This window comes from Pleurodeles waltl, chromosome 1_1 (genome assembly GCF_031143425.1).
Source record: "Pleurodeles waltl isolate 20211129_DDA chromosome 1_1, aPleWal1.hap1.20221129, whole genome shotgun sequence".
Lineage (NCBI taxonomy): Eukaryota > Metazoa > Chordata > Amphibia > Caudata > Salamandridae > Pleurodeles > Pleurodeles waltl.
The window spans coordinates 668135635-668159945 of NC_090436.1; the positions used below are offsets into that span (position 1 = coordinate 668135635).

The following is a 24311-nucleotide window of genomic DNA, read 5'->3' on the forward strand; positions in this document are numbered from 1 at the left end:
CAGCAGACCTGATTTCCTTTAAGTGGAGTCCATATTTGCTTCTACGTGGCCAGCCTCAGTCTCAATGGCCCCCAAGACAGATGAAAACTGGTGATTAGTTTAGGGCCAACTTCCCTTTATTAATGCTAATTGTGAGGTGGCTCCCTTTGCCCTTGCCCTTTTTTGATTACAGAATAGAGTACAATAAAACTAAGCACCAACAAGAGCTCTTGAAGGGGAGCATTGGGGTTTCAGAAAGTCAAAACCAAGAGACGTGGCTAAGCCCAGCCTCTTCGGGGCTCTGATGGTCACGAACAGGCTCGCCCTTGGCCCGTGCTTTGATCGGGCTTGCCCCACGCTGCGGGAGGCTTGGGCGTGCTAAAAGCCCAAAGCTGTACAGGCCCTACTCCCTCAATGACACAAGTTGCAGTGCCTCCAGGCACTGAGGATGCGGGCGTTGGAGTCCTGCCCCGAGTGCAGTGAGTGCCAGGGAGAGTCGCTGGAACCTCGGGTGAGCAGTTTAGGGTCCTATGCTGTAGGAGACCACAGTGCGTTTAAAAAGCAAAGATGTGGAGGCTCCACACCCTCAATGACACAACTTGCAGCGCCTCCAGGTGCTGAGGATTGCACGGGCTGTAGTCCTGCCCCTAGTGCAGTGAGTGCCAGGGAGAGTGTCTGGAGCCTCAGGTGAGCAATTTAGGCGCTCCGGTGCTGCAGGAGGCCAGGGTAAGCTAAAAGCACAAAGCTGTAGAGGCCCTACTCCCCGATGACAAAAGTTGCAGCGCCTCCAGCGCTGAGGTTTGCGGGCCTCTTAATCCTGCCCGAGTCCAGTGAGTGCCAGAGAGAGACTGTGGATCCTTGGGTGAGCAGTTTATTTACAGATGAAGATTAGCAATATTTATCAGGAATTCACTTCTACTAATAATACGGACTTCCCAGGTTCATTGTACTATCTCACCAGCAAAATCTAATGATAAGAGTCCTACACAAATTCTCTCATCTTTTAGAGTTTCAAGTTTCTGATGTCATTCTCACTATTTAGTCTGGGGCTCCATCTGATCCTTGCCCTCCTAGAATTTTGCAGCTTACCCAGAATATTGGCGCCAGACATGTAACAACATTATATAATAAGATTACTGAATAGGGCCGCTTTTCAAGGGCATGGAAGAAAGCGCTATATATATATCTATATATCTATTCATATATTAACTGGAAAAACCAAAGGTTACAGGGATGTTACAGTCAAGAAATAGAATTTTAAAAAAATAAAGAAATACATTTTTTTTGTCAAAAGTGTTATTACAAATATTACATCGATATTATCAATTATGTTATCAAAGATGTCATGAGTGCCATCATTTGTGGGGTAATTAGCAGTGCATGGCATGGGCGCGAGTTATAGTTACCTTAGGGCACGAGTTATAGTTACTTTCGATATCTCTATATAAGGTGAATTTCTATGGTTTTGAACGTTTAAAATGTGAGCCTAACTATAACTTTCCTGTAACCTTTGTTTTTTTAATTGAATTTCTATATTTTTTTGTAACGGCCAGGCCCTGAGACCAACCCCCTATTAGCACCCGACAGTACACAGCCTTCACCCATGTGCAGCAGGATCTGAGTGGGTGTGTGAGTGTAATGATATTTGTGTTTTGACCACTGACTCCACGTTGCACTTAGGCTAGCAACACACCATCACATTAGTGACCACCAGCTTCATTTTGCCTATTGACTTTATTTTAGCATTAGCCACTTCCACATTAAAAGCTGCAATTATTTTTCCATGCCCACGTTATACAATGTGCTTTTTGCTCATGTTTTTATTCTGTGTGTTCTTTCTCACCTAGGGCTTAGGCTCATAAGAATGTACTAGGATGATGTTTATGGTACGGCATGGAACCGTTTTGTTTTGGGAGCGGGCACCTTGGAATCTTGGCCAATTCAGATGTTTTCCTTTCAAAACTAACCTGAAGTAGCCACCATTTCTGAATAACAAGAAGCAAGGTTTTTTTTCTAGAAGCTCCTCTCTGGCTTGTCTAAGGTTTATAAGAGACCCAGGATTGACGGTGGGGAGATTCAGAGACGTCAATCAGGATTTAGATGTCAATGCCTGACCTCCTGTGAGGGTAGATCTCTCTTTCTCCTTGCAGCCGTTCTTAGGGGTCTACAGCTTGAAGCTACTGAGAGAAAGATGAAGGAGCAACTATGCCCCATAGTGATGAATGTTTACTAATTATTTGCTTTGCATTGTGTATGAATATATATATATATATATATTTAAAAACACATAGGTATCTGTATCTTTGCATGTATATATTTGCTGTTTATAGATTGAACGTTTTCATTTTATTGTTGCGCACATTTTAAACGTGTACTTTCAGTTGTACTGACCTTCCTTTAGGAGCCTTGAAGAGTGATTTATTAAATGTATTTCCTAGACTAAGAGTTGTATTCCAGAGATTCTTTTCAGTGTGTGTGTATTTCCGCTTGGTCATTAGAGAAGCAAAACAGTGATTATGTGGGAGAAAGAGATTGAAAGAGAGGGGAAAAGAGAGAGAGACAGGAAGAGAGTTAGTTTTTTAGGTTTTTATGGATGATATACTTAAAATGACATATTTCAGCACAAATTGAAAAAAAAAAATTATTTGTCAATTAAAAAGAGTAAGATCACCTTTCAGTATTAGCCTTAAACATTTGCAGTTGAAAAGAAATTACAGAAGGGAAATGACTACGGGTACACCTGGAGGCGAATCCTCAACTCTCAGTGTGAAGGTCTGCGACCGTCACCTTTAGGCTACCTATTTTGTTTGCCCTTCACGGGCTATCTGGGACTTTGGGGGGGAGGGGACAGCTTCAAGGCCCCCCCGCCGTCCCACCTGACCTTTTTTTTTTCTTAAATATTTCTGCCCCTTACAAGCGGGGGGAGCCTTAAGGCCTCCCTCTGAGACCCCACCACCAGAGCTAAGGGTTCAGGGTGCCTGGCCCCTTTTAATTGTTGTACAACTCAAGCCGGGTCCCACATTAGCTGCCAACACTTCCTTGTTGAAGTGTTGACAGCCAATCAGATCTCGTCAGAAGATCGGGAAGGCTCGCAAATCCTTTGTGTCCCTACTTATACAAATTAGCATTTTCATTAATTTCTCGAAAACTACTGAATGGATTTACACCAAATAACAAGAAGGGCTCTTTCTGGACCAAGAGCTACTTTTCTGGAAATCTGGTGTAATTCCGAACAGTGGTTTTGGGGCTATCGCTGTTCAATTTTTAGCATGGAAATTAATAATGGAAATGCTCTAAGTTTCACTCCCCGTTTATCTCAGCGTCTGCTTGACTAAACACCTCAAATCTTTCCAGACAGCAGCTCATGTGGCTGTCAAATTGTTTTGGGAATTTTTCGTGAAGCTTTGTCAAAGGTCGCCAGAGATATAGGCAAGTAAAACAGCTTTTTCTATAGAAACTAGGTCCTAACTATAACTACCTATTGGCAACCGCCACTAGATAATATATATTTTGTATATGCATATGTAAAGATACATTCACTGAAAAAAGCAAACGTTAGAGTGACGTCATTGGTGTGGTAATATCTTACTTTGAATTACAAAAAGAACTTTAGAAATTCACTGAAAAAAAGAAAGTGAAACATACAGTTTTAATAAACACGAAACCCCGCCATGCACAGCGTCGTCATTAATGATGTCTTTTCAGATGTTGCAGTGATTTTATCAATGATAGAACATGTCAGGACTGATGTAAGATTTGAGGTCATAAGCAGTGCCTAACAAGGGCTGGACTTTAGGGCACGAGTTATAGTTATTTGAGATTAATATAACTGGTGAACTTCAGTATTTTACTTGGTTTAAAACAATATGTTTAACAGACGTCTACCTTTTAGTTTTGTTTTTGGAGGGTGCGGTGGAAGGCCCTCAGAGTCCTAGTCGGGCCCCAGGCCAGCACCCATTGTGGGTACCAGTGGAAGCCGGCATTTTTTTCATAAGTAAGAGCCCTGGTACCCACCTGGGGCACCAACAGCTCAACTTTTGTTGAGGACAAGCAAGAGAGTCAAGGCTCTCTTGGCAGGATCGGGCCATTTAAACAATTTATGTTGACTGCTGTGGTGCCAACCTGAGGCACCCACAACCGTGGCATTGGGGGGCAGCAGGGGGAGCCTCAAGGACCCCACAGCCCCAGCTGGCTCCTCAGCCTGAACAATGGCCTGAGGGGTGGGGTGTCTGGGACCTGAACAGGCCTGGAGAGGGACGGCGTGCCTACTTCTCCTCTTTAAAAAATACCACCCATGGGTTGGGATACCCAAGGCCGGTAAAGGCTCAGAGAGGAGGACCATGCACCCTCCTCCCCTGAAAAATGATAACCAACCCAGGGGATGTGGTCTCGAGCCCTGTAGACGCTGAGGAGGGGCACACGCCCTTCTGCAGTTTTATGTTAATGCGGCCCATGGTATGGGCTCCCCAGGGCCTGAATAGGCTCAGGGAGGGCGACATGAGCCCCCCCTTATCTCCCTACTTCTAAAAACACTTACACCACTCCCCCTTGCCACAAGGGCGGTCATTTTTATTTTAATGCTTGGGAGCCTGCGCTTTTTTGTAATTTATTTTGCTGCAGATTTACAGATCTGTGGAAAATTGAAAACAAATATATATGTTTTTGGCTCCAAGGCGGATCCATCTGGGACTGCCCCCCACAAAAAAATGCCCAGGGGGCATGGTATATCTACCCTACCTCCTTATCTTTTTAAAAAAATATGTTTTTTCTTTTATTTTGAAACCAAAAGAAAGTAAAAACAATACAGTCATTGTCTTCAGGTACATTTTGTTGGTACCGATACTCATTATAAATAATGCAATATAGGTCTTAACACAGCCAAATGTACAGATTATGAAAAAAAAGTATAATGAGGGCATATACACACATCTCTGAAACGGTTTGTATCTAGTTAGCAGTTGTGCCAGGAGGCGAATAAGAATTATCCTTTGTAGAGCCCAACCCATAGTAGGTCCTCCACCAGCTCAAATCTTGTAGAACTTATGGAGACATCCCCTGCTGCAGTACACCACCTTTTCTGCTGCCATATACAAATCCATACCCTTCTGCCATTCATGTACAGTGGGCACTTCTGGTGCCCCCCCCCAATATTTGGCCTTTGTCTCTCTTTGCCACGACTAAGCACAGTACACCAAAAAGACGTTTAAATTGTGGGACATTGGGAGGCGGGGCCAGGCATGATGGCTGACGGGACGCGCTCCAAGTGAGCTCCTCCATCCCGGCCGATCCTGCACTGATCCTGGTGTGCTCGGGAGACTTGGACTGTGGTCAGGCCCTGCGAACAAACCCCGACATGTACGGCCAAAGGCCATGCGTGGCGTGGGGCTGGGTGCTTATGGGGTGTAGGCTGCACATGGCCGAAGGGTGTGCATGACATGGGGTTGGGTGCTTATAGGGGCAGGCTACAGGGGCTGGCCTGCCACCTGGCCCTGCAGCCAACCACCGCTGACCATGCGTGGCAAAGGGTTGGGTGCTTCTAGGGAATAGGCCGCAAAGTAACTAACTGATGCCCTCGCCATGAACTGCTAATTAACCCAGATATTACATCACTCATTACATCTTCCATATCATTGATAATATCAATGTAACATTTTCAGTGAAATTATTGGTGAGATAACTGTGCAAGGTGGGGGACTCAGTTATAGTTACCTTAGGGCACGAGTTATAGTTACTTGAGATAACTATAACTTTGTTTTTTTTAAGTGAATATATATATATATATATATATATATAGATATATATAAATTGTAACTCTTTAAGCGGACTGTGAAACCATGAAATGAACAGTACTATGGTCTTTGGAAGGGGCAAGGTCCTTGTAGTATCCCATTCTCCTCTCCACATCACTCTCTTCCGGAGTTTCTATGTTAGATACTCACTTTTTATACTCATAGCTTTCTGAAACACTCAATCTACATTTCTCTCAACTCATCACTTTCCTCTTCAGCACCCTCTTTTCATCCTCTCCAGCACATACTTCCTTACATTTCCTTCACTTTACCAATCCCGCCACACACAATTCCCCCACTTACATAGTCACTGCACTTTCTTTAACGTTCGCCCTGTCAATATTGTAGCAGCTGTGTACCTGCTGCACAAACTTTTCCATATAACCACACTGACAATTGCACAACTGACCACTGCTCTGTGTGCTCGGGAGCGAGGCCGAAGACTGGGTAAACATGTATTCCAAACCCCTTTATGAGCCATTCACAAGACATTTACAGTTAGTGCACCAGCCCAGCAAAATACATTACTGCTTTCAGAGTCAAAATAATGTAAAGCCCATTCGTATTGTGTTTGTCATGCAGTTTTGAAAACGCACGATCTCTTGTGGCATTTGTTAAATAGGTCAGAATAAAAACTCCTTCCTGGTGTATTTGTCACATGGTTAAATAATCTAAGCCATTTACTAAGGTATCTGGCACAGCATTTGTGTTGAAAATGTCTCTGAGTTATAAGTAATTGAACTGTTCCACAGGCACACTGATGCAACTGCTGTCCCGTCAATTGTCAATGGTAAAATAAGACTGAAAAAGATGATTATACACAAAGGTGTGGAGCCAAAACGCCTCCCTACACTGCTGTCCTTGACTCTTTTTATTGCAACTTCATAAATCTAGCACTTAAATGTGTCAAGTCACACCTAAAGATACATTTAATGTGCGACAGGATTAGAGGAGCTGAACTTAAGAGGACATAAGGATTTACTGCCAGATGCCACATTCAGGCAGAGAGTGAGCTGTATATGATGTGTTTCAGAGCAAAAAACACATGAAGAATGTTCCGATGTTGGATAGAGAGATCGAGAAGTGGATGATGGTAGAAGAGGTGACAATAGAAAAAAGGGTTAAAAGGAAGCAGGAAAGAGTCAAATGAAGGAGTGAGGATGGAATGACAAACGTTTTGTGCTCATCATTGTAAATGATGAAATGTGATGGTGTGAACAATTGGACAACTCTTGAGGGAGAGGCTATGAAAAGTATTTTATCATGTACATCACTGCAACTACTTTACCTTTTATATCATCAATTCTTTCACTGCAACTACTTTACCTTTTATATCATCAATTCTTTTCTTAAATTGTGGATGTGTCGCCAGTCTTGCAATTGCACGCTCCTCAGCAGTGCTACTCTTCTGCAAACAAAAATGAAAAAAGATAAATAATAGAGATATGTAGACAAGAAAAAAATGAATAATGGTATCATTTAGCAAAGGTTCAAGCTTTTACTTACTATAGCAGCAGAACCTGGGAGTTCTGACATATACAATGTAGCTTTTAGTGGACATTTGGGAAGACGTTGACATTCTCGGTCATGTTTAAAGAAATAAAAAAACAAACAGCATTGCTAAAAAGCAATGATAGTGGAACTCATGAGCAAGGACCTTCAATAACTTAACAGAAATCTAGGAAATCAACCCATCTTACACTTGACCTGTCCTATCCTGCATATAGCCCATTCCACACCTTGCACACCCCACAATCAGGCATGCTCTGCCCAACACATTTGAACTCACCCAGTCTGTGACACACATCATCCACAAGCTACACACCACCCAAAACGCATACTATTTTTCATTAATGCTCTACCTGTCTTCCTCTCTCTTGCGCACATTTCAGACGTGCCCCTACCAAAATCATGAAGACACTATTGTGCCGCAGTCTTGCAACACTTCCTGCACCATTTTGAAAATGCTTCTTTGTGACACACATCACTTTCCAGCATCTTTCACGGAAATACCTGCCAGATGTCCTATGATACCTCACTTTCTTACAAATTCTCATTACCCAATCAAAGGGGACCCTAAAGTTGGTATAACAGCTTAAAATGTTGCTAAGATCATTTGTATCCGATCTATAGTGCAGTTCTCATTTCCAGACAAGTTGACTCATATCTTGCATTGCCCTTTGCACTTTTTACACACTTCGCAAACTTTTATTTTCTCATCCAGCTCAGGTTTCTCATACCAAATCTTAAGCAGATTCCATTTCTCCATTTCACTGAGGCTTCTCTAATCATTTTCCAACACGCTTCACTGCACCATCTCACACATGCTCTCCCTTATCATGCTTACACTACTCTTCCAGATCTTAAATATTTGCCTGCTCACAGCCAGCATACTATCCCCTACCATTACTCACACATCTTTCCTATTTTTGCTCTCACTTCTCCCTTATCTCACAATGTACACCTCTGTCCATCTTGCACATGCTTTCCTACCATTATCTCCTACAGGCGTCCTGTCTTTCATATGTTGACCAACCTGAGCTTGCACATGCACCTGTATGTACCTCAGACCATCTACCAACAAAAATCTTTAACAAAAAAGCATATCTTCGAAGACTTCTGTGAAGCTGCCACTACTTCCTGTAACTTAAAACAGACTACTCATTAATCCTTACACAGAACCAATTCCTTCTGCCACAGTGCACATACCAGAGACCTGTCCTGTGTATTGTCCAATTACAAAACACACCATCCATGAAACAATAGCCCATTATAAGATGTCCTTTCCATAATATCTGAAACATCAAAAGGAAAAAAGCAAACCCTTAAGCGGATCAAAATAACCTGTGATTGACCTATGGCGGATACAATACTGTCCACAGTTTCCGCAATCATACCACTAATACAGCTCTAAGAACTACTAAACAGATAAAAGGACAGAACAGGTGCTCATAAGCATATCAATGCACAAGTCAAAATGAGGCCCAACAAAAATATGCCCAAACCCGGCAGCTGTGGCCCCAGAACACACCTCCCAAATCACTGCAGTCACCTCCCATTATCCATTAGGACATAAAGAGAAGTCTATTGAACAACTGAAGAGGAGCCTGGCCCTTGGTCAAAGAGAAGATTAACCAGGAAAGCCACAATGATGCCCTCATGAGGAAGGTTGACCTACAAAAGTCATATGGCAAAGGGAACTGCAGAGAGCAAGCGGATATGGGTTGGTTACGCAGTTTTTGCACACCACACTTTTTACCATTGGTGCCTGATCTTGCAAACTCCTGAGGCTACTGAAGAGACTTCACTTCTGACCGGCTACCAAAATGTGAACCCACTGCCCTCAATTGTGAGGAACAAATGTCTACATTCCAGGCAACCTTTACAAAAACACCTCTCCACATACCTGCTGTCATACAGGGTCATTGCTGAAGCTTTACTGCATCTCACACACATACTTTACAATCGTCTTTCATAAAATAATGCCCAACCAGCATACGTTTCTTCTCTCTCAACTGTTCTATATATCACACACATGCTGTCATTTTAGATACAATGTTTTCCTATTCCATCTAGTGTAAGTCTGATATGCCTGCTCACTTTACTTCTACGTTTTGTAGAAATTCCACTCTACATTTTCTCTTTCTTCCTCCCTGTTAAACATGGCATCCTTGCCATGGGCCCCATCTACTTCCCAAGTTGTTTCGGTGTGCTGGACTCTGTTTTTGCTGTTTTGGTTACTCTGGGCACTTTACCACTGTTGACCAATGCTAAAGTGCAAGTGCTCTCTATGTGAAATAGTTTTTTTCCATGATTGGCATATTTGAATTTCTAACAAATTCCTAGTAAAGCGCACCAGGGTCTGTAAATCAGATACTGCGAGTGGGCCTGCAGCACTTGTTGTGCAACCCATGAGTAGCTCTGTAAACATGGCTCAGAACTGCCACTGCAGTGTCTGTGTGTGAAGTCTGAACTGCTAATTCGACTTGGCAAGTATACTCACTTGACAGGCCTAAACCTTCTTTTTTTATACATGTAAGACACCCCTAAGGTAGGCCATAGGTAGCCCATGGGCAGGGTGCAGTGTGTGTTAAATGTGGGACATGTACTGATGTGTCCTAACAGTGAAATACCGCCAAATTTGGTTTTCACTGTGCATGGTCTATCTCTCTCACAGGTTAACATGGGGGCTGCCTTTAAATATTATTAAAGTGCAGATTCCCTTTGAGAGCAGATAGGAATAAGGAGTTTGGGGTCTCTGAACTCACAATTTAAAAAAACATATTTGAGTGAAGTTGGCTTTTAGATTGTTAGTTTGAAAATGCCACTTTTAGAAAGCAGGCATTTTCTTGCTTAAACCATTCTGCTCCTCTGCCTGTTAGTGGATTCCCTGTCTGGGTCAGTTTCACAGTTGGGCTGTTTGTGCTTCTCCTCTACACAGTGACACAAAGGGTGCTGGGGTGTAGCCTGTATATCCTGATGAGCCATCTGTGCTAAAGTGGAAGGAAGAGTGGTCACTCACACATGAAAGGGATGTGCCTGCCCTCACACAACGCAGTCTCCAACCCCCTGGTGTATGTCTTGGGCCTGGCCTGGGCAAGGCAGGATCGTGTGAACAACAGAGACCTTGCTGTGAAGTTTTCCTACTTCAAAGGCAGAAAGGCATATAAGCAGTGGACCTAAAACCCCAGACTTTAGATCGCCAAAAGATTATTTCTGGATTCAAGAGGAACCTCTGCCAAGGATAAGAGCTGAAGAGCTGAGAAGTGCTGCCCTTGCCTGTGGCTGTGCTTTGTTCGGGTATTCTGCAGTTGTTGCTTCTGCCTGTGAAAGGGGACAAAGACTGGACTTTGTTTTGCATTCCTGCTTGAGAGGTATCTCCAAGAGTTTGCATCCTGTTTTGAAGCCTCAGGGATAGAAAAGGCTGCACCATCCGGTATTGGGTCTGCATGCTGTGGACTCTAGCTTGCCAGAGGGTGCCATTCCAGTTCCTGGGCCCCTGGAAGTGATTTCTGGTGAAATCCCATGAAACGACACGTGTGACTTCACTAAGGGCGCCGCTGCTCTGAACCCGCAACTGTCGCCTGCACCTGAAGCCGTGGACCTCGCAAAAGTGAGACGACTCTGCAGACCTCGCATCACTGCAGTCGCTGATCCCGCCCGACTTTGTTGAGATCGGAGTGTCGTAGCACCGACGTTTGTGACATCTGACTCCATCGCATTGTCTGTGACCCTGTGATGTAAGCGCGACTCGATGAGGACGCCCCACAGCATTAGGACTTTGCCGGACTTTGTCTCTGCTGGAATTACCAAGGGACGAACACCTTGCAACCGACGCCACCTCACCTCCACTGCTCTGCAGTAAGGACCCAATGCCTCTTCGCGATGCCTCTGCTCCTATGCCCCGTAGCACCGGATCCGATGCTGCAGCGGATCCAGCGATGCCTTGCTCCCCGACTCCGTGTACCGGCCTGTTTTCTACTGTACCTGGGGGGTCCGTACGACTCTGTAAACGGCGCCAGTGAATGTGACATTTTGGGAAACTACTCCATAATGACGCCGCTTAACATCAAATTGCAGCATTTTTGCCTCTAGGCACTATTTTTTTGTTTTTAAGTGCACAGCCTCCCTCAACAGTCACATACACTTCCACCAACAATCCAGGCACCTCCGCTGACACAAGTACCCTCCATACACAAAAACGGTTGTGCCTTCTCATACGTCTCCCCCAAATCATAGAATGACCTACCACAGCACATCAGAGCCTCCTCATTGCTTTCTGAGTTCCGTAAAAAGCTGAAAACCAAGCTTTTCAAATAAATCTTCTGGGAGACCTCTACCAACCAATTTGCGAAGCTTCTGGGTATTCTAATGGGTGGTTAGCTCACTATACAAATATGCATAGCACAAGCATGTTTGCAGAGGCCTGTCTGTGACAGACAATGAGAGGTAATGGATCTTTCCTGTGACAGTGAGGGGCACACCCCTCATGCCATCATTGTTGACAGTGGACTATAGTCCGTGTCGTGGATTTAGAACATCAGAGCTGGCATGGCAGCATACCATGGTTACAAAATTCAATAGTGTGACCTTTTTATCTGGGTCACTTGAGATTAGACCTAGTGCCCACCTGAGTCAAATTTGTCATCTGCACTTGCTCAGACCCTGGGTTCGGCATCCCACGTACATGTTAAGCATGGTTATACGTATAGCACATGCATGGTGTGTATATGAGCTACAGTGACGAAACCACACGGATCCATTTTGGCTACCCCTAGCCTTGGCTAGCATAAGATAAAGGTTAGGGACTGTGCTCACCGGCAGTGAAAGTGCATTGCTTATGTGCCTGCAGTTGGAAGGAGGAAACACAGAGAATGACTTCAGGGGCAGAATAAATATGAAATTCTGTCTGAATTGCAACTTCTCCATTACCAGGATCAAAATCATCCAGCCCACCCTACTGAAAGCCCGTCTAAAGTGATCTGTAGAGAAGATGAGGGCAGAGGTCTCCAGGCAAAAGACGACATATGAAAAGGCGAAAGAAAAACTCAGATTTGGGGGGCACAACCTCACAGTTATAGAAGCTACTCAAGGAGTGACTGTTTGAGTGCGTTAGGCAAACAAGCACAAGGCGATAATGTTTGGAAACCTAGTGTACGGACAGAAAGTGGGGAATGATCAGAAGGGATGTTCAGAAATCTCATTAAGCATGAGGAGTACAGAGATACACAACAAATTAATATACAATTGGCACAACACCCCAGTTAAAATGTAATTGAATGCCACAATGGACTGCTCAAGAGATTTTGGCTTGGTGGGGGACAATCTACAAATATGGTGGGGTTGCCCTAAATTTCAGCCTTTCTTGTGCTTCCCCTTCCATTCAGTCTAAAAACCTTTATACTGGGGGTCTGACCAGACAACTGTGGACATATGGATAATTCTGAGTGGTATGTAGCTTTACTGTGCATGGGGCAGCAAAATTAACTATTACTTTATGTTGGATGAGAAGTGACTCATTCACAATCACTCAATTTAATCAAATACTGTAGACTAAGTTGGGCAAGGAAAAATGAAATAGCAATTCAGAGGGTGCACACCTCATATCTGAAGAGCAGTAGAGGATCTCTGCTGTGGTACCTGGTGAAGGGTTTATCTGAACTTACATATCCCCTTCCCCCCAGCTCTTCCCTTGCTGCCCAATTGGTGGGCTTCAGCCTTTTCTCACCCAAAAAAACAATATATTATGGAGAGGAGAGCTTTCAGGAACTACTCCAGGTCTGGATAGGGATGGAGGATAGCCAAACTGCACTGGATGCAGTCAATAGGGTTTCAAGAGAGTTTTTTGATGGGGGGTTGGGGGTGGGAGCAGTTAAGAGAGAGATGAGTCCTAATAACGAGCATAATGTAAATGTCAGTGGCAACGGTAATAAGAGGGACTCTCCTATCCAGGTTTTTTTTTTGTTTCTCCTTATTGAAATGTACTATTTTCTTAAAATGGCAATAAGATATCTGTTAAAACAGGCAAGAAATTTGGCATCCCACCTTTTGCAGCTTGTGAAATGCACTCGAGAGAGACTTGAAGAATATGCATTCTCCAATAGCAAATATGAAAATATATTTTGCAAACATATTTTTTCAGTACTACACATTGAATAAAAGTGTACATACATCATGTGACTATATGGGATTAGAAGATGATGTTACTTACCTTTGCTAACATTCTTTCAGGTGGATATTCTATGCAACAGCAGCTTCCTCAACTTGTAAATACCACTAGGTACCAGACTGCACCTAGAGAATATTTTCAGCCATTCCCTTGCACACCAGTCGGAGGCACAGTGTGGCACTGCATGAACTCTGTCCCATCTCAGATGTGATGCTGGAGCCACATGTAACTGCCAACCCTACGTACTGCTGTCACTTTCTTCCTGAACTTTGCCTATGTCGTTGCACACTGAGATGTTGAATGATCAGATATGATCGTATGCCTAGCTCTACATGGGAAACTTTTTATAATGGAGAAACAAGTTCATTCCACAGAGAGGTAAGAGAGTCTCTGAGGAAGATGAGTTTAGATAGAGTATCCACTAGAAAGAGAGATATCGGAGGTAAGTAACATTCTTTTGATCGGTACTCATAACTGCAGATTCTTTACCATGTGAGCAGACACCAAGGCAAGACCTGTAGATCTGTGAAATGTCTTGAACAAAACAAGGACTGTGTCTTTCCCAACAAGGCAGTAATACTTTGTGAATGTGTGAATCCACATTGAGGCCTGAGAGATATCTAAGACAGGTACTTCTGTGTGCCAGTGAACTGGCAGCAGCCTTGGCCCTTTTGAAATGGGCCCTCAAGTCTTCCAGAAGCTGTTTTTTCAGAGCGTATAAAAGATTTGTATGCAGAGGACTACCCAAATTTAGGGGGAGTTTTAGACCTGACAGCCTTAGCGTGGTCATTCCCCAACTTTTTGCCTGCCTCCCTCCATTTTTCTGACCCTGTTTGTTGCTGTTTTTAGGACTCTGCACACTTTACCGCTGCTGTCCAGTACTAAAGTGCATATGCTCTCTCCCCAAAACATGGTAACACTGGTTCCTACCAAATTGGCATATTGGAAGATTAGCTGTAAATTAAATGCTACTAGTGGGCCTGAGGCACTGATTGTGCCACCCACATAAGTAGCCCTTTAACCATGTCTCAGGCCTGCCACTACAAGGCCTTTGTGTGCATTTTCACTGCCACTCTGACTTGGCATTTAAAACTACCTGCCAAGCCTTAAACTCCCCGTTTTCTACATAAACGTCACCCCTAAGATAGGCCCTAGGTAACCCATAGGGCAGAGTGCTACGTAAGTAAAAGGCAGGAAAAGTGCCTATGTGTTTTACATGTCCTGGTAGTGGAAAACTCACAAAGTCATTTTCCACTACTGTGAGGCTTGCTCCTCGCACAGACTAGTATCAGCACTGCCCTCATATACTTTTGAGTGGTAGATTCCGATCTGGAAGGAGAAGCCAGGTCATATGTAGTATTGTCAGAATGGTAACAGAAAATTGTGCTTTCTCATGAGGTTGGATTTAATATTACTATTTTAGAAATGCGACATTTGGGCATTTCTCTGTACTTACTGCCATCTGTGCCTTTCAGTCAGTCTCTAATCCACGTCTCATCTGTGTTGGTTGACAGCTCCCCTTGTGCATTCCACCCAGACAAACACAGGACACTCAGTCACATCTGCATTCACCTGCATAATGAATGGGTCTTCCTGGGCTGGAACTGTGGAGGAGCTCATGCTTACATTTCCAGGGCAGTGGCCTGCCCTCACAAAAAAAGGACTGATAACCCCCCACAGGGACCATGGCAAACAGGACTGGGCTGAAAGGGAAACTTGCACACTTCAAAACCACTCTTTGAAGTTTCCCCCACTTCAAAGTCATTTTTGGGTATACAACCTGGGTCTCTGACCCCACCAAATCAGACACTTCTGGATCAACACCATAACCCTTTCGGAAGAACTCCCTGGCTGCCCAAAGGACTTACCTGGACTGCTTTTCTGAGAAGGACTGCTGCCCTGCTTGCCTGGTCTCTGACTGTGCTAGAAGGACTCTGCCTTCCCCAAAAGTGCTCTCCAAGGGCTTGGATTGAGCATGTCTCCTGCTCTGAAGTCTCAGGGACACAAGACTTCATCTACTGGCTTTTATCCACTTTTCTGACTTCAGCAATGCCAGGAACAACTTCAGTGACGCCAGCACGCGAAGACAACAGGCTGCACAACACTTCACATCTTGACTAACTCGATTCAAGGAACCAACGCATCACCACCAACACAGCACCAGCTACCCCTGCAACTGGACGGAACAGATGGCTCACTTCCCCCTGCCTCGCAGTGTGGAATCTGTGCCTCATCTCCCCGGATGCCATAAGGAACTGACGCCGCACTGGCCCCAGCGACGCATCACCTCCACGACTCCGTGCAACGTCTTTGTTTCTTCATTTTCAATAGGTACTGTACCTGGAGGCCTGTGCGACTCTGTGACCAGTGCCTGTGGAGTCGGATTATTGGGAACGACTTTGTCAACTACGCCGTGATAACCACTGTTAGAGCTATTGTGTTTCTAAGCGCTTTAGTGGGATTTAATCTTTAAAAAATCATAACTTAGCTTGCGTACATTGGATTTTCATTGTTCCAACAGTATTTTATTCAGATAAATATTCTCTATTTTTCTAAACTTGTGTTGTGCTTTTTGTGGTGTTTTCACTGTGTTATCATATATGTTCTCGCACAAATACTTTATACATTGGCTTCTAAGTTAAGCCCGAGTGCTCAGTGCCACACTAATGGAGGGTGGGCACAGGATAATTTGGACTGTGTTGTGACTTACCCTGCCTAGGATTGTGGTCCCTACTTGGACAGGGGTATATACCTCTGATAATTAGAGACCACATTTCTAACAGGCTGTTTGTGTATTCACTCTAAGATAGTCAGACTAAGGGAGCTTAGGTGTGCCATGCATAGCCCTATGTGTCTTCCTGTGCTAGAGTGGTGGGAAGTGCTGACACTTGCACCGGAATGGGGCTGTGCCTCTCCTTACACAAAACAGTCTCCAACGCCCTGGAGTGTGTCTGCGACCAGGACAGGAAAGGCAGGGTCTTGTGCACTGCAAAGACTTTCCGTTGAAGTTTGTGTACTTCAAAGGCAGAAAATAGTTTAAGTATAGGACCTCTGAGACAGCAAATTTAGAATCCTTCTGGACTGAGGACATTCTCCCAGGAAGAAGTGGTGGATGCCATAAGAGAGACTGCCACTCTGCCTGTTTCTCTGTTGTGCTGGCCTACTGCTTCTGTCATCAGAGAGAAAGGACTAGACTTTGCTTTATACATTTGGCTTTCCAAGGTTCTCCACGGACTTGAACTGAGCTTGCTTCCTGATAGAAGTCTCAAGGACATCAAAGACTTCATCTGCCAGCACCTAGACTCTCTTGCTGAGAGTCCTGACTCGCAAAGTGGTGCCAAATCTAGTTCCTGAGTTCATGGGAGTGAGCTCTGGTGTAATCAAGAAGAAACCAAGTACATCCACTTCAGAGCAACTTCGGAACCACTGCCTAACTGTGCGGCTCCCTGCACCGGTCCATGGTCCCCGCTGAGTGCAATGACTGCGGGAAGACGTTGTGATAGCCCCAGTCGGAGATACTGGGGGTTATTCTAACTTTGGAGGAGTGTTAATCCGTCCCAAAAGTGACGGTAAAGTGACGGATATACCACCAGCCGTATTACGAGTTCCATAGGATATAATGGACTCGTAATACGGCTGGTGGTAAATCCGTCACTTTTGGGACGGATTAACACCTCCTCCAAAGTTAGAATAAGCCCCACTGTGTTTCTAAGCACTTTACTGAGATTTGGTCTTTAAAAATGTGTATCTTTTCTTGTGTATGTCGGATGTTTGTCATTTTAGTCTTGTTTTATTCAGATACATTTTGGTTATTATTATTCTAGAGTACTGTGGAGGACATTTGTAGTGTTTTTACTGTTTTACTGTGTGTGTGTATAAATACTTTACACATTGCCTCGGAGATAATCTGAATGCTCGTGCCAAGCTACCGGGGAGTGGGGTAGGGAGGGGAGATGGGGGGGAGGGGCAGGGGTCATCTTAGCTGAGTGGCTCCCTTTCCCTGACTAAAGTGAGGGTCCCTACTTGGACAGGGAGCAAACCACTGTCAACTAGAGACCCTATTTCTAACAGTGGTTATACTTCGTAGTGCCTGAACGGCTATAGACAATGCTGGCATTTTGGTGGGAGTTGCAAGCTAGGGAGCTACTTTTAGGCCTGGATGAGCTGCCATGTCCCAGATCTGTCTGCTGCATGGACTCAATCATTTACAATTCCCTATCACTGCCTGCACCAGAGTGGCCTGCTTACTCTTAAGGCAGAACGTCTAATTTGTTTCAGAGAAGGAGGAAAAGTGTAAATCAGAGCTATGACATACACATGCTATTGTGCACTAAAAGATTCATATGTGGGTTACCAGAGTAAGACCTTGAAACCAAAGGCAGAAGCACAACAAAGAAGGGCAGCACATGGCGTCTGTCCCTAGTGTCATACTGAGCATCTAGCATGTGATGAATATACATTATATATACTAATGGAAGCACTAACATATCCCTCAAAAAATCATAAAAATGTTACTAGAACTGCAGGTCGAGTATCTTGAATAACCTACTCGACCTAACTGAAATTACCTGTAAATGGGTCTCAAATTGTGTGATCCTAGGCAAATATTTTATTTTAGAGTCGCCTTTTACTTTATTCTCACATGAGTGCACCTGCCACCATGTGAGTTCAGCATTTCTGCCGTACCAAAACAAATCTCTTTTGTTTGAATAAATAGACTAAAGGTTTGCTCCATGCATATTAAGGATCTAGCCCGGATATAGCGTACACACGGTCCATGAATTGCTTCTTAGTTTACTAATAGCATTGACATCAGGGCAGGAGTGTTTCTCAGTGTATGTTTAAACACTCAGTTTTAAGAAATATATTACTAAAGCATGATGTGGTAGCACACTGTCATTTACAGACAATAAGTTTTCAAGAAATTTCCAAAAACCTCCCCACTAACTTGCAGCTTTACTGATAAAACTATATAGTGCTTTGACAATAATCTGTGAAAACTGGATTGCAGAAACCATATTTATCATTACCACATCACCAAGTAAAGTGTTCCGACTTGCTTTCCTTCCAATAAAACATTTTTTTTCATCACATAGGAAAAATGGGCTTTCACAACTACTGAAATACATTTTGAAATGTTTGCACAGTTGACTTAGTTATTTAAATGTTGAGTGGTTGGAAGGCCTGACATCCCACACACTTTCATTTCACCCTCTTTGCACAGTAGATCAGACAGATCACCTTACAAAATCCTGGGACTTTGCAGTCAGAGGAAAAATAATTGTAAGAAGACAAACTGACTTTTGACCCTATCACGGAACACAGAGTAAATGTGACAAGATAAGATTTAAAAGCCTCTTTACTACTCCTTGACTTTGACTGAACAGAACACCTTTTCTTTGTCAACTTGCCAGAAGGGGCGCATAGGTCCATAAAATAGATTGATCTCATAAAATATGACTTGCCATAGCGAACGGACAAGTAGATGCCTGAAATATATCAGGATCCTCACCCTATCCCATGTCAATGGGTGCATGATCGCATGGAGAGGATTGTGAAAGCTGAGGTTGCCCGCATGCTAGCAACGGTAATTGCATGGAAACTGGGCTTTACACATCAGTCAATTTGGTTGCTGGAATAACAGTCATACTTTAGATGTCTGGCCACTGTAGATTCTGGCACGATCAGGGGAAGTGCATGCTTTCCTTTGAATTGTGCTTTACATATCAGGAAAGTCCAGATTCCCGCGTGACAATGGTGCTTTATATATGGGGTACTATGGATTTTGGCATAATAATAGTTTACAAACAGAGCAATACCGACCTTGGCAAGACAATTTTGCTTAACATATATATCTCCACAATGTGGCTTCTAAAAAAAAGTAGTAGCACCTGCAACTTAGAAGTCACATGAATGTGTGGTCTAAGCCTGCATAATAAATATCTTGCACCATCAAAAGCACAAATGGTTACTGCAAGCATCCCTTCCATCACCTTTCGTGTGTTTGAACTAAGGCCTTACATGGACACTGGACCCTGACGTGCGTCCAATGCTCAGCACGCAAAGGGTAGTTGGAGGATGCTTGCAATTTGTGGCACGGTGAGCAAAAAACGATGGATTAAACCTAGATATGTGACAGGGTGAATGTTTGATTTGTTTCACATTTCGTTCATCATCTGTTCTTTTTGCTTTTGTTGAGCTAAGTGGGAAGGGCATGAACAGACGTGGGTCCCGTGCTCACTATGCCACCGGATTCAAGCTAGACTGGCATATGAGGGGTGATACCGTGAAACCGGTCCCAGGATGCTTGTTTCAGGTCCAGGGAGGAGCTAGTCTGGCAGTTTGGGCTGGACTCTTCCAATTGGGAGCAGGGTCAAGACTGATTTGCATATCGCTGGATCCAAACTGGGGTGGCATGGTGAGCAAAACAGTGATGATTAAACCCCGATCTGTGACTAGGGGTGACTGATTTGTTCAGCATTTCATCTATCATCTGCTCTTTTTGCTTTTGTCACCCTAAATGGGAAGGGTATGCCCAGACATCTGTCCCGTGCTCACTGTTCCACTGGATTCAAGCTAGTCTGGTTGACAAGGGGTGATACCATGAAACCGATCCCAGGATGCTTGTTTCTGGTCCAGGAAGGACATGGCCTGGCAGTTCGGGCTGGACTGTTTCCATGGGGAGCAAGGTCAAGACTGATTTGCATATGGCTGGATCCAAAATGGGGTGACATGGTGAGCAGAAAAACGATGGATTAAACACAGACCTGTGACTGGGGGTGAATGTTTGATTTGTTCTGCATTCCATCCATTGTCTGTTCTTTTTAAAATTTGATTAGCCACTGGCAATCCCTCGGGATAGGATTCTAACCCATTGTTCTTTTGTCCATCATGCCACCTCACGTTAGCCCAGCCTGGTCCGACTCCAATTTAAACAGTCGAGCCATAACTTCCAAGCAAGGGCCTCTGTGAACCGGTCCACAATTTCCACAGATCCTTATTACCTAATAATACTGTTACAGGCAGTGGTACTTTGCACCACCTTTGTAAGTGGAAGCACTATTCTGCTGCCTCGGTTCGGTGAGATTCAATCTGCATAGGACTCATAAAGGTCGTAATATTTGTGTTGCTTTATTTAGAATTGCGTGTAATTATATTTACACTTTTAGAACAATTTTCTTAAGAACTCTACACACATTTTTTAAATGCTTAAAATTAAAAGACTAAGGCAATTAATAATCAGTGACAGAAGAAAAGAATATGCGAATTTAACATGTTTAGACAGGAGGCAAATAAAAACAGCATTTTAAACGCTGCATCAAAAATCCATATCCTATTCAATTATACTCTGCAAAGACTTAAAAGCAGTCAGAAACGCTGCTAGGTTTCCTCAGTGTGAAGACACACAATAAGCTATTTATATTTATTTAAAAAATAAACAGCTACTACAGTATAATTGGATTATTTCTTAGACACAGGCTTATCTCCTGTAATTGCTTGAAGCCTGCTAATGTTTCTGGAAAGAAAAGTACCCTCTCAATTAGTAAGGAATCCAAACTATGTACGCATATGGTTATCTGGCCATTCGTTTAAGTCCTGATAAATTAGAAAGGTGGTGTCACCAGTTAAAGTCTGACATTTGTCCCAATATGATAGGAATGTTGATCTAACGCTTGGCTAGACTTCGCATGTTATGACGAAGACGTCTGTTAAATGTTGCTTTAGCACTTGCAATCCAAGCATTTGATCCCGGTGGAAGATTCCAACGCTTGTGCAGTCTGCACTGGATGCCAAAAATAGCTTTATATGTGTTGTTTAACAGTTAGCTGATTTACATTATACGTATAAGTCCTTAAGATTTACGAATCGAAAATTAGAAAACATACACAATAGGTTTGGCTCGTGTTTACAATAGAAAGCGACAGATGTGATTTGCATTTCATAGTTCTTCAGGTACAGGGCTTTGAGCTGGATGAAAAAGGTGGGGGGAGACGGGCTAAAAAAAAAGCACGGACAAAGAACATGAAAATCAATCTTTTCAAAGAGGTGTAGCCTATGTAACTAAGGGTGCGGCTTAAAGCACGTAAACTAAAATCCTGTAATTCACACTGTGTGCCAACATAACTAGTATTTGAGAGTGCCTCTTCTTTTATTGCAGCCAGACATAACACACAATAAACATGCACGTAAAACAAATCAGAACTATTAGATTTGTCAATGCCTATTAGCAGTATCATATAAATTAGTAAAAATAATGATATCGTGCTGAATAACTGAAAATAAATATGCTTTAATTCGAAAAATATGACTATTTATTCAACAGATTAGTCTGTAGAAGTGGTCTTCAGTCTTACAATCACTCCTGTTCTACCCTTCCAATCAATTTCCGCAGCAGCTGCTCTACGAGACAACAGCTCTCTTTTTCTCCGTTTCTCCTTTACACTTTGACTTTCTCCCACAATTTTAATTGGCCCATGTCATAATTTCTCTGTGTGGTCTGCAGAAGGGCCAAGGTTTGGAGGAGCATGTATTCTGAACATCTTTATGAACCACTGACAAAACAGGTTTTCCTCATTTATTTTTCCATAGGGATTTTGAACAGCGACAGCGCAAAAACTACTGGATGGAGTTACACCAAATTTGTCAGAAAGATCGGTCTAGATCCAGAAAGCAATTTTTTTTTATTTTGGTGTAATTCCATTCAGTAGTTTTAGAGAAACTAAAGAAAATCCAAATTTGTATATATAGCGATGCAAAGGATTTGTGACCCTTCCCGCTCTCGCACAGAGATCTGACTGGGCGATAACACTTCAACAACAGAAGCCGTTAAAGTGTTGTCAGCCATCTTGGGACTCGGCTGAAGGGAAAAAAAGGTGAAGAACAAAAAAAGAAAACAGTACGAACACCCTGACCCCTTAGCTCTGGTGGTGGTGTCCCAAAGGTTCCCCTGCCCCCGGTTAAAAAGCTTTTATTTGTATTTTACGAACAGAGTTGCGATGGACCCGCCATAAATATTAAAGGGCTGTGTTCTAATATGTGGAGGGCCGGGCCCCTCCCGCTGCCCTGGGTACCACTTCCTCCCCGAGAAGTTCAGGTGATAATATGTGGGGGGCCTGTGGCTCCCCGTGCCCCAGGGACCACCACCCCCGGGGCAAAAACTAAATAACGAAAGGGGGGTATTTTTCAGACCCCCATTACACCTGGGGACCACCACCACCCCCCTGGGCTATGTTCTCGTTGGAAGGATGCCGGGCTTCCCCCCTTTTGGATCCACTTACGGCCCTGGGGACCACCCCCCCAGGGCTGGCTCCTGCTAGGTCCCATGGTGCCCACCCCCAGGACAGAGCTGTTTGCTATGGCTTGACTGCAGCTCTGCAATGCTGGGTGCTTATAGGGGGTTTGAGTCCGTGCACGGCGTTGGTTGGATTAACGTATAGTAACTCAAATTACTATATGTTAAAAAAAACACACAGGAATTCACTGAAAATAAACAAAGGTTACAGGGACGTTATAGTTAGGAAATAGATTTTTTTTTAAAATAGAAATTCACAAAAAAAAAAAACAAAGGTTACAGGGACGTTATAGTTAGGCTCACATTTTAAACATACAACATCATAGAAATTCACCAGTTATAGTTAGAGTTAACTCAAGTAACTATAACTCGTGCCCTAAGGTAACTATAGACCAAAAGGGTGGTGAGCAAGTAACAAGAACAAATTATACCCCATAAAAGGACGATTTAGAATGCTACAGTACACCCAAAGAAGTGCAAGAGCTATGTTATAAAGAACGCCAATGGTAAGGCAGACAACCTGTGGGGGATCTTTATGAGCTCAAGTTTATGGATACTGTTATGGCACTTTTTCCCAAAAAATGCTAAAGTCACCCTTTATTTCACATATTCTGATGACTATGTTTAACACAGAAGAAATATATTTGCCAAATTACAGGCTAAAAGCGTGGGCACTGGTAGCACTAGCCAGTCTGTCCCACAAACAATGCACATTTGTCACAGGATGTTCAATGATAGACCACAGCTACAATATACACGCAGTTCTGTTTTATTGGATGCAGAATGTACATTTGATGATGTAGATGGGAGTACTTCTGAGCAGTATCTTCCAAGGATGGGAATGGGCATGGCATGTGCTCCCTGGGAGGAAACAAAGCACTTTTACTGCAAATTCAGTTACCTGGTTTGGGTTAACTCAAAACTTGAACGAGTTTAAGCTACGACAGGACACCAACTATTGTCCTTGCTATTTGCTCAGCGTTTCGAATCTTTCATGGTTCGAATTAATGCACAGATACAGACTGTTGGGGATCTTGAGTCTACATAGCAATTTATGCAAATTATAGAGCCGTTTATAGTTCTGGCTCGGCGACGATAATGGAGTTGTTCAGGATTAGTATACACGTTTGAGAGGTCATCAGCATACAGTACATGTTAACAAAACGCAAGTAACCTACCTTAACATGTAGGTTAACCTAACCTTGCTAAACAAAATTGTTACATATTTATTCGGTAATCAACAGACAGCTAAACACAAAGGCTATTTGTAATGAACCTCGACAGTAAAGAGGTAAACTGTTGATCAAAACGTCGGAAAATGTTTAAGTCATTTTTGTGAGTACCCATCCCCAGGTAGGAATAATCAGATCTACAAAAAGATGCGTGGATAGCTTTTGTTGTACAAGATGTCTGGGTACCTCAGGTTTCGGTGCCCTCTAAATGGTAATTAACTCGGCCTGTCTCGATTGGCAAAGGTTATTACTAATTCCAGAAAATCTTGAAAACAGCGCGTCTTTGCAGATCTCAGTACTTCATACTGAGTACAGAATGAAGGTATTCACTTTAAGCAGTTTACTGACCC

At 43.4% G+C, this 24311-nt stretch overlaps 1 protein-coding gene across 1 annotated transcript in view; it reads right to left on the reverse strand.

Moving 5' to 3' along the window:
- SRFBP1 (serum response factor binding protein 1) overlaps nucleotides 1–24311 on the reverse strand; it is a 250749-nt gene that overhangs the window by 36895 nt on the left and 189543 nt on the right. Inside the window, exon 5 of the mRNA XM_069227022.1 lies at nucleotides 7095–7176. Within this exon, the coding sequence (XP_069083123.1) occupies nucleotides 7095–7176 (82 nt within the window). The remainder of the gene's footprint in view (nucleotides 1–7094; nucleotides 7177–24311) is intronic.